A 10,800-nucleotide genomic window follows, 5' to 3' on the forward strand; every position below is an offset into this window, starting at 1 on the left:
ATCCTATAGGAGGCGGAGCTGGAGGACTCGTCCCCCTCCCGGCCCAAGATGGCGGCCGAGGCGGAAGTCAGCTCTAGCCGGAAGTCGGGCGGTATCTATCGTTCGGACTCGGTGGGGGGAGGCGGAAACCCTGGCAATGGAGGGTGTCGTGGCGGTGGCTGAGCGGGAGGCGGAGGCCTAGGCCTGAGGTGAGTGGGGTCTTGGGGGTGGGGCTCTATGGCTGGGGAAGGGCTGGGCCCCCTTGGGAGGGTTGGGAGTAACCCCTCCCCCCCCGGGGGGCTCCATCAGGGTGGGGGTTTCCATGGCTGGGGAGGGGCTGGGCCCCCTTGGGGGGTTTGGGAGTAACCCCCTCCCCTGGGGCTCAATGGGAGGGGTGGAAGTAACCCTTCCCCTGGGGTCTCCATGGCTGGGGAGTGCTGGGTCCCCTTAAGGAGTACTGGCAGTTGTTCCCCCTGTTTTGTACCCCAGTGAGTGGGAGGGAATGAGGGAGAGGGATTTTAAGCACCTCACCTAGGTGGTAGGGTAGACTCTGTGCCCCTGTGAATAGGAAGCAGTGTGGGGCTCCTGATGGGGCCTGCGGAGCGTGGGAGGCGTTGGAAAGGTGCAGGTTGAGAGCAGCACAGGTGGTTTTGCCCCCAGTTCCATAGCAGGTGAGGTGCTGCATGCCATTGAGTGCGAGGCAAAGTGTGCGGAAAGATAGGATTAAAGAGGAGGTAGGCAGTGATGGTGTTATGTCATGGGGCTGCAGGTTTAAAGGGACAGAGAAGCAATGCAATAGTTATGAAGAGAGGATAACATATCATGCTTGAATTCGCTGAGCTAAGTTAAAAGCTTAATAGTTTGCACTTTAATTCTCTGTTTTGCAAATGCGATGTGTCAGGTTGAATGTACATGACTCGTGCTAGGTGGGTATAATGCCACATGGTGGTAGCTGTCTGCATTAAAGATGCTTTGTTCAATTTAGAATGGCTACCTTCCTTGTGAACCCTTTCTTTAACACAGCTTTATAATATTTGTTCACTGCAGTGATCTTCATTTGGTTGCACCAAAGGGAAGAAAACACAGGACCACCAAGAAGATTGACAGCTGGTTGGGACAAAGATTCAATGTTTCACATCACTGTCTAGTAAATTACTTGAGAATGTACTGAATTCCCAGAAAGGAATCAACGAAACAGCTTTTTGCATGATAACAATGGATGAGGAGAGTCTGGAAACAGCAATTCAAACCTATAAAGCACAATTGCAGCAAGTGGAACTGGCTTTAGGGGCGGGGCTGGATCCATCACAGCAGTCTGACTTGATCCAACTGCAGGAGGATTTGAAACAATTGATAGAACTGACTGAATCCAGCCTGGTGTCAGTGAAAAAGAGTAAACTACTGGCTACTTTAGACACAGATGCACCCTTCATCTCTCCAGCAGGTCACCTAAAACAGGACAGTAATTCAGGCAGGTCCGGCAATGATGAGGAGTATGCTGCTTTTAAGGAAGCTATTGCTGAACTCAAGCCATTGAGTATTGAAGATGAGGCCTCTCCAAAGCAAGATGGAGAGGCAGATGGGGGAAATGAATCAAAGTACAGTGAAGAGGAAGAAGCATCTGAGGAAGAGGAGGAGGAAGTGAGTGGGATGAAGGTTAAAGCGCCGTACTACAGTCCATGGGGTACCCTGGAGTACCATAATGCCATGATTGTGGGGACAGAGTGTTTGGAAGATGGCAGTGCAGGAGTCAGAGTGCTGTATCTCTACCCAACTCACAAGTCCTTGAAGCCATGTCCATTCTTCTTGGATGGCAAATGCAGATTTAAAGAGAATTGTCGGTAAAAAAGCTTCTCTCCATTGTGTAGTAAGAGGGCAATTAGTGGCAATGTCAGCCCGTGGGAACAACTTCTCGCTTGTAAATATCTCACCTTACTTGGTTTTTAAATCAGCTGCAACTTTGCCGAACAATTTTCTATTTGTTTAAAGTGTTGTCATTTTACTGTGCTTTGTCAGTGGGCGTACACTCCTTCAGCTAACCCATGGAGAAAATGGAAAATCCTTAGAGGGAAAAGTACAAGGATTAGTTCTAATATATTGGGTAGCTAAATGAATATTGGCTAAAGAGGGAAAAATAAAATCTACTGTAGGGAAAATAGCACATCTTAATAAGAACTTTGCATTTAGCTAGTGTATCTTATCCTAAAAGATGTGAGCCCTGTCATTTTTTTTAATGGATTTGTCACTGGCCCGTGAAATGCAGCCGCTTCTGCGGTGAAATGTGACACTTGTTTAATAGAACACAGTAATGCTATAAAACAGTCTCTTTTTAAGACACAGTGAAGAATAAGTTATGCAGTTGAAACTATTCTAGTGGTGAGATCTTCACAGTTATTGGTGAGAACAATGCAGACAATTTGCCCATAATTCCATAAGGGAAGGAAACTTTTTCTAGAATCCCCTTCGAACAAGGGCAGATCTGATTGCGTCTCCCTATATCCCCTGCAGGTTTTCCCATGGGCAAGTGGTATCTGTAGACGAGCTTCATCCATTTCAGGAGCCCAATCTCAGCTCTCTAGAAGTGGGCTCAGCTTGCTTGGCAAAGCACCATGATGGAATATGGTATGCTGCAAAAATCACTGGTGAGTCTTGTTTTATCTGGGTGGGTGTTGAAAGGTGAACAGAAGTATGTCAATCTTCATTCTAACTAAACTCCTAAGACAAAACAGAGCAAAGGATGGTCTTGTAGGCTAAAGCCCAGGACTGGGAGTCCGAGACAACTGAGTTCTCTGCCACAGACTTTGGGGGTGGCTTATGGGGGATCTCAGATGTTGTGATGCTTAATTCATTAATGTTTGTAAAGTGCTTTGAGATCCTCAAAGGCAGATGATCTTTAAGAAAGGGGAACCAGAGAAGGATTTAGGGATGGGAGGGCATAAAAGTGGTGGGAGGGATCTACAGGGAAAGTTTGGGAGACTTGGGAGAAGAGAATAGTAGCAGAGCAGAGGACATAGAAATGAAAGAGAGAATGAAAAAATCAATACAAACAACTAGACATTCAGTAAATTGTCCTTTATTTTCCTACCCCCTGTTCAGCTTTGTCCAAATATCATTCCTGATATCTTGTCAAATACCGAAATTCGATACTTGGAACCACTGGCTCTGTTTTAATCCAGTTCCAGTTTAAACAAAGCTAGAGAACTTCACCTGCACACCAGTCACTGAGAGGAGTGTTAGACTGGTGCTTCACTGTGTGTGTGGGGAGGTTGGATTTGTTCCTCACACTTCATCTCAAAGCTCTGTGAAGTAGCATTTCTTATATTTCTTCAAATGTGTCGTCCTTCCCCTGTAAGAACAAACTCTGAGTAATGTGCTCAGATGCTGTAAAACACACTGGAACCATTAGAAACTGAAGATAAGTGATGACCCTAGTACTGTTTATTATGACACTAGCTCTATGTTTGTACCATGTGGCAGTATCTGATGGTAGCAGTGGGTGATGATAGATCCACCTTCTAACAGAAAACCCAAAATAGATGAAGCAGAAAAAGCCAAGAGGAGACTTTTAAATCCATGTTCCTGGACCAAACTCATCATAGGTGTCATTCCATTTAAGTCAGTGTGATTAGCTAAGATGGAATGAACATGGTCCTCTAGTTACATTTTGTTCTCCTGGGAGACTTCTGCACCAAAAATTAAAAATTCTGCACATATTTGAAAATTCTACATATTGTCAAAATAGCGTAACATAATCATGCTAGTTACAATTATTTTGGTAATTTATTTCAAAATATCTGTCAGCAAGTATGTCTGTAACAATACAGACCAAAAAAAAATTCTGGTAATTTTTTTTGACAAATAGATTCCTTACTAGGCATATTAATACAGAACTTTGTGTAATTCATTTAAATTACAATACAGAACTGTTTCAGAGTAACAGCCGTGTTAGTCTGTATTTGCAAAAAGAAAAGGAGTACTTGTGGCACCTTAGAGACTAACCAATTTATTTGAGCATAAGCTTCCGTGAGCTCCAGCTCGCTTCATCGGATGCATGCATCCGATGAAGTGAGCTGTAGCTCACGGAAGCTTATGCTCAAATAAATTGGTTAGTCTCTAAGGTGCCACAAGTACTCCTTTTCTTTTTGTGAATACAGAACTGTATTTCCTGCACTTTTCAGAAGCAGTGCAAAGGCTTTGGGGGGGTCAGGGGTAACGGAAGAGCTGAGGGAGAGGGAAGGAGCCTAGGAATGAGCCTCTTGGGTTTGGGTGTGGGTGGGAGAGGTTTTTCTTTGGGGTTGGGGGGGCTTGTTAGGATGTTGGGAAGCCTCCCCCATGCAGACCCTGTCTGATCCCAAGCCTCTCTGTCAGTCAGGCACTTTTGCCCCTATTCCAACACCTCTCCTCCTCATGGGTCTCTGCAGTCTGTCTCAACGCTGTCACCCCACTAACTCCTGAGCCCATGCTCCAATCTGTCCCCCCCACTAGCCATTCTGAACCCCCAGCAGCCGTGTGTGCCCCACTCTGTCCTAACCTGGCTCCATGGGCAGGGTGCTGTGATGAACTCTATTCCTGGGGGAATTCTGCAACACTGGGCATAGAATTTTGTATTTTCCCGCATAAAATACATTTTGCCTAATTAGTGCCACAGTTCTGCCTATTGCCCACCAGAGGTCACTGTGGTGCTAGAACAGCCGGCATGACCGCAGCTGGCTGTTATGGTGCCACAGCAGCCTCTGGTGGGCAAAAGGCAGAACTGCAGCACTTCTGAGACAAAATGTTTTTTATGCGGGAAAATACAAAATTATATGAGACAGATTAATTCTGCATGTCCGCAGATGCGCAGAATTCCCCCAGGAGTAATTTCATGGAGATTTGCTCATGTGGTCCATTGCTTTTCCTCCCACAGATGTTGACAGTGGTTACTACACGGTGAAGTTTGAGTCATTGCTGCTGAAGGAGGCTGTCGTGGAGGGAGATGGCATCATGCCACCACTGCGAAGCGAGGAAGACTCTTCCTCTCCCGAGTCTGAGGAAGACAATGTAGATGACTCTGGCTATGCTAAAGGTAGACAAGGCAGAGAGTGAACTGCAATTGTCCGTGATCAAGGTCTGCTATTTAATTCAGGACCTCTTTGACCATTGCCCGACTTGTCAGAACTTTGACAATGTTTTGTACCTCTTGTTCTGCTGCAGGAGGAGATGAAAGGACATTAAGTATCATGCATATCACTGTCTCCAGTTAAAATCTCTGTGATGTTTCATGCTAATGGTTTTCACTAAGCTGATGCAGATAAATAGCTTAAATGAAAAAGAAACATAGTTCACCCCCAATGGGACTAGAGAGCATACCGGAGTGAAATGCGGTTTGGGAGTAGGAACCCCTGTGGTGGTGGTGCGGTTTTGCTGTGTGACTCTGGTCGAGCTAATTAATTATTTACTAAAAAAAAGTTTGAAAATGAAATGAAAAACAAGGAGACTTCAAATTTCCAAAGGACGTTGCTAGGACACCAGGACATCTGTCTTACATATTTACATGGCACCCATCACTGTAATACCTGAGCGCCTTGAAATCTTTAATGCACTTGTCCTGTGAGGCAGGGCAGTGCTGTTATCGCCACTGTACAGGTGCCTCTGCGTGCCTCAGTTCCCTAGGTGACTTGCTGAAGGTCACACTGGGAGTCTGGCAGAGCAGGGATCTGGCTCTCCCTAGTCCTATGTTAGTGCCCTAACCACATCGTAGAAACAAACAGGGAGTGTCCTGGGATCCTTAATTTTAGGTAAATAGAGAAAAGGCTCCTCCGTGCCATTGAACCTGTTAAAAGTACGATGGAAGCACAGAATGATGTTCTTCGGCATGCTGAATTCTGTCCTGATGAAGCTGTGAAATCTAGCCAGACCCCAGGAGCATGGAAAGGATCCACTAACACTGCTGGATGATTCTGCTTGACTTAGGGGTTTCTGTGTGTAGTAAATAGGGATCTCCGCGTGAACCCCAGCATTTAAAACCCTACTTACTCCTCATGCTCCTCACCTGGGCTGATGCATTTGGGAGTGGCTGCTCAGTAGGAACGGGGGGGGGGCCAGAACTGATTGTACTCCGGAGGTCTGAAGAAGAGGCTGTGAAGTTGCTGAGTGCTTGTGTGGAGGGAGAGGTTGCTGGTTTTTGCACCATTGCTCACAGCTTCATACCTGTTGAGGTTTTCACTTGGTGCTTTGCTTCCTCAGCCTTACTGATCAATCTCCTTTTTGTGCTACAGTGATCGATTCGGAACCCTTGGAGAACGGGGAAGGGGCTCCAGCTTGCAGCTCCTCCTTTGGTGGCTGGGAGGCCCATACTCGTGGCATCGGCTCCAAACTACTCGCTCAAATGGGATATGAGTTTGGAAAAGGTAAGGGCAGAAGAATAAAATACCCGCAGGACAAGAAGCCTGCGTGTGTTGCCTGCTGCTTAATCCCAGCCTCACAAAGGGACCAGGGGCTTGTTCCTGCAGAGTGGGGGAATGGGTTGACACTAAATCCTCTGTCCATTGACAGTAAGTCTAATCAGCATTGCTTGGATCAGGCCCAAAATGGGGTATGCATTCAATTCTAAATGCAGGCTTACACGTGTGGTGGTGCTGAAATATGACCTAGTACAGATAAGGGATAAAGTTTTAATATCGATGTTTGGGGGGATGCAGGTGTGTGCTTGTTGACATTCATGTTCAGTGATACATCGGTGGGGGGGATTTTAAAGCAATGGCCAAATGATTAAAGCTGTTAGAGCAGAGCTTTAGCTATTCAGCTGTCCTGTAGGGCATTAGGTAGTGGGGGATCTGGCTCAGGGACTTCTAGCCCCAAACACAGACTTCAAAGCCAGCTTCTGATTCCAGACAACTTGTACTGAAGTTCTGCTAAGCCCAGTGGGCTTGGGAAGCCAGCCTGCTGCCCATGCTTGCCTCCTGTTCTTGTGGAGAGACTGAAACTGCTTTTGAAGGGGAGTGTCTTCTCTGCTCAAGGAGGTGACAGTGCAAATCCAAGCGTGGCTTCCCTGCAACACCTCAGCTGCATGACCCTGTTCTGTATCATTGAGGCTCATGTGTGCGTAACAGTGTGAATCGTGTGTGTATGGGGGAAGGTGCATCTTATCTCTTGTTACCATCAAGTATGTAGTCCAACACTGCTCCTGTTGACGTCAAGGGTAACGGCACTGAGCCCCAACAGACTGTTTTCTGTTGTTCTGAGCCTGGTGGCTGTGCAGAGGTGGATGGGAGGAATCATTGGTGGATGAAGAGACTCCACTGTTAGCATTTGGCTTCTATCTTGTGCCCTTCTTCCTCCCTCAGGTTTGGGGAAGAATGCTGAGGGCCGAGTGGAGCCCGTGCAAGCCATAGTGCTGCCTAAAGGGAAGTCCCTTGACCAATGTGCCGAGATCCTTCAGAAGAAGAAGCTGGATCCAGCTAAGTCAAGGAAACGGCGAGTGAAGGCAAACCATGTTGGCCGTCCCTCTGCAGGGAGCCGCAAGACCTCTCGCAATGTCTTTGACTTTCTGAATGAGAAGCTTCAGGGGAAGGGCTCTGGGGAGCAGGATGGAGGGATGACACCAGTGGAGAGAAACAACAAGGAGATCTACCATGCCAGTAAGAGCACCAAGAAGGCCCTCAGTGTCCGCCTCTTCCAGACAATGGAGAAGATTGACCAAACGCAGAAGACCATCAAGGGAATCCAGGAGGCCCTGGCACGCAACGTTGGACGGTATGGGGAAACCCCAGTTGGGGTTCCAGAATGATTTTGGGTTGCCTGTTCCTCAGGCTTTGGGTGGATCATGCGGGTCATGGGAGCTGAAGGTGAAGAGTTGGATTATGTTACATTAAAAAGTAAGAGTTTTGAAGAGGACTCAGAATGGGTACTCAGGGATGGTCTAGATAGAAACTACCTAATCCTGCCGTGAGTGCAGGGGACTAGATGACCTCTTGAGGTGGCTCTCTATAGGAGAAGAGCTGAACTTATACTAAGGTGTTTGTCACTGTTCCTACTCTACCCACTGGCATGGGAGGAGACCTAGAATAAAGTGGTAGGCAAAAGCTTCCAAACCATGACTTGGACCAGATTGTGTGTCTGATTGCTGCCTTAAGAAGGCAAGGACCCCTGGGCCAGAATCCAAATTGGGGAAGGAGGAGAACCCTCCAGAGTCCTGCAGAATTTTCTCTTTGTTTTTTTACACTGATCGGGGCCATCCTTGTAGTATTCCTATGAGTAGTACTCTGGCAAGAACAATCACAGTTCTCTGGCTCATGTTTTGCTTGATATCTGACACTTCATGGCTCCCAGCAGGTCATTTACATCCACCCCACTGCTGAGAGTGGGATTCCTAGCAGTAAAATGGAGATGTTAATGAGGAACCTTTGTTCTTAACATGCGAGATATCCTTAATGTGCCTGTCTTCTGCTTTCAGGCACAGTATTGCCGCAGCCCAGCTGCAGGAGAAACTAGCTGGTGCTCACAGACAGCTGGGGCAGCTGCGGGCCCAGGAAGCCAGCCTGCAGCAGGAGCAGAAGAAAGCGGAGACACACAAGAAAATGACTGAGTTTTAGTCTTCAAGGAAAGTTGTTGATGTGATGTACTGGTTGTCATTATGTCTGAGCCAGCACTCCGTGCGTTGAAACCGGGATGAGCTGGGCCATCTCCTCTGGTCTTGGGCAACCCAGCTGTGAAACTGGAGTGAAAAGCAGCAGTTCTCCCAAAAAAACAGATGCTATCTGAGCTGAGCTTTCCTGGGTGGGGAGAGGGGGGAGTGAGTACTTGCTCAGTCCTGAAGGTGTTCAGAAGGCCCAAGCTGATTACATTGACCTGCTATAAAGAAATAAGGCCACTACACCCTGCTTTTGTTCCCTTTTCCCAGTTATCACCATGGCAGTTCTCTCCATCCAGAGAGTCTATAGCCACCCAGGTGATACCATAGTGGTTCACAGATCAGCTGGTGGGAAGAACCATGGGAGCCCCATGGCCTGTCACTCTGCCTTGGAGACTCAGTGGGTTGTGTCTCTGTGTGTTTATCTACTAGGCTGGGAACTGAGTCCCAAACACATTTCAGCACTGCAGAAAAGACAGTCTGGTTTTGGTGAAAACCAGGGCGGGTCACTTCAGCTATCAGCTTCCCTCTATCCTTGGCTCTGGGTGTCACTCAGGGACACAGGGGTCAATGCTGGGTTTGTCCCTATTAGTTCTGATGTTGCTGTGATATTTAGAGTAGCTCTTTAGAGCACGAGCACACTGAACAGAAAGAGAAGAGGCAGGACCGTGTTAAGTTCTGAGATCCCCAGGCCTTGCACTATTGCCAGCTGACTGCAAAAGTATTACTGGGTCCCAAACTAGTACAAAAGGCCCTCCCTGTGAAGTCAGCCTGCATGCTAATGTTGCCAATATGGAATGCTGCCCCATTCCATATCACAGCACTGAGTGCCAGAGGTAGGGGAATGTGGCAACCACATAAGTAGCTAAGTACATAACAGGTCAGCTACATACCTGCCGGCCAGTAACAATACTGCAGGCAGCCTTTTGCTTTCTCTCTGGCTGCTTTGAGTTTTTCTGCTCTAGATCTCTATGTGAACAAGTAGGTTCTCCTTGTTATGAAACACCACAGAACCATACAAAACGACACAAGATCCAGGTGTACCCACCACACATACCTATCCCTGTGAAAGAGCTCATGCAATCCTGGAGGCAGGAGAGCTGAGCAGACTCTCCTGCCCTGCAGTGGGTACAGGCAATCTCAGGCAGTTGAAAAATCTCCCAGACAGGTTCTGTCGGTGGTGGCCAGCTCTTGCTGTAGAGGAGGTGTTGATTCTATCAGGCGTTCTGTGTTAGGCAGAGGCCTATACATTCAAGTGTTTTCTAGTGCACCTTTATTTTCTGATTCTGTAATTTTTGCAGGTGTCTTGAGAAAACACTTTTTTTTAAGTAAAAGATATCTGACCCCTGTTATCTTAGAAGAGACTTGTTTTGCTTTTTTATCTCCACCTCTCAGATGCCTTTGAAGGATTACAGAGCTGTCAACCTCAAGGGTAACAGTCACGAGAGCTGCAGACAGTGCTTCCTTGACTACAGGGGCAGGGCAATTGAATTCAAATGACCACAGCTTTCACAGCCTCAGACCGAGGTGTGGAAGTTTTCTCTCCCGGCTCCTCCCCATGACTTAAGAGCAGAAAAGGAAGTGATGGCAAGAATGAGAGAGAGAAAATACATTTTAAAAAAAACCGCTAACTTCTTGCCTACTTCAGGGATGCAGGAAGAAAATTAGATCTTTCGTGATTGTCCTTTTCTGAGAAATACTCGATCCTACAGCAATGGGCACTATCATAAGACCTTAAACAGGAGCTGAAGTTTCATCTCTTCTGTTTACAGTGTAAATGAAAGTGATGTGGATTTTGTCTTGAACACATCAGTCTCCTTCCAAGCCTGCAACTAATCAGCACCAACACCACAAGCATTATCATTCTGTGACTAAGTATGGGTCTTCTCTCTGCATTGGGTTAATTCAAAGCTGTTTTGGGTTGGGAAATGGGAGACAGGTGGTGAAGAAGGTTAACGCACTTAGCTCCCAAGTTACAGTTAGTGGTCTCATATGAGTGCTCTTTGTGACAATTTGTGGTAAGATTCACAGCTCCACATGGCTGTCTGTCTCTGTGTGAGAGATCCGGTACTGGAAAAGCATGTCAGGGTGGAGGAGTCTTGCATGGGAACTTCTTTTGCCAGTATTCGTGGGCATGTCATCTTTTATTTATTTATTTTGTGAGGGCGGGTGTGTTAGTTTCGTTATCCAATAAGCATAACTGCATTTTA

At 46.9% G+C, this 10,800-nt stretch overlaps 1 protein-coding gene across 1 annotated transcript; it reads left to right on the top strand.

Moving 5' to 3' along the window:
- The first annotated feature begins 1 nt into the window (after position 1).
- On the top strand, positions 2 to 9,947 carry ZGPAT (zinc finger CCCH-type and G-patch domain containing). Its single transcript, XM_007062516.4, has 7 exons — positions 2 to 188; positions 1,027 to 1,820; positions 2,488 to 2,621; positions 4,886 to 5,044; positions 6,237 to 6,368; positions 7,305 to 7,713; positions 8,414 to 9,947. The coding sequence occupies exons 2-7, from the start codon at positions 1,186 to 1,188 to the stop codon at positions 8,550 to 8,552; spliced, it is 1,608 nt and encodes a 535-aa protein (XP_007062578.1). The 5' UTR covers positions 2 to 188; positions 1,027 to 1,185; the 3' UTR covers positions 8,553 to 9,947.
- The last annotated feature ends 853 nt before the right edge of the window (positions 9,948 to 10,800 follow it).

The sequence above is a fragment of the Chelonia mydas genome, chromosome 13, assembly GCF_015237465.2.
Source record: "Chelonia mydas isolate rCheMyd1 chromosome 13, rCheMyd1.pri.v2, whole genome shotgun sequence".
NCBI classification, from domain to species: Eukaryota; Metazoa; Chordata; order Testudines; family Cheloniidae; genus Chelonia; species Chelonia mydas.

Coding starts and splice junctions, on each gene's coding strand:
- ZGPAT (XM_007062516.4), top strand. CDS start 1,186: ATGATAACAATGGATGAGGAGAGTCTGGAAACAGCAATTCAAACCTAT. Junction 5,045..6,236: donor TGACTCTGGCTATGCTAAAG/GTAGACAAGGCA, acceptor TTTGTGCTACAG/TGATCGATTCGGAACCCTTG. Junction 7,714..8,413: donor CTGGCACGCAACGTTGGACG/GTATGGGGAAAC, acceptor TTCTGCTTTCAG/GCACAGTATTGCCGCAGCCC.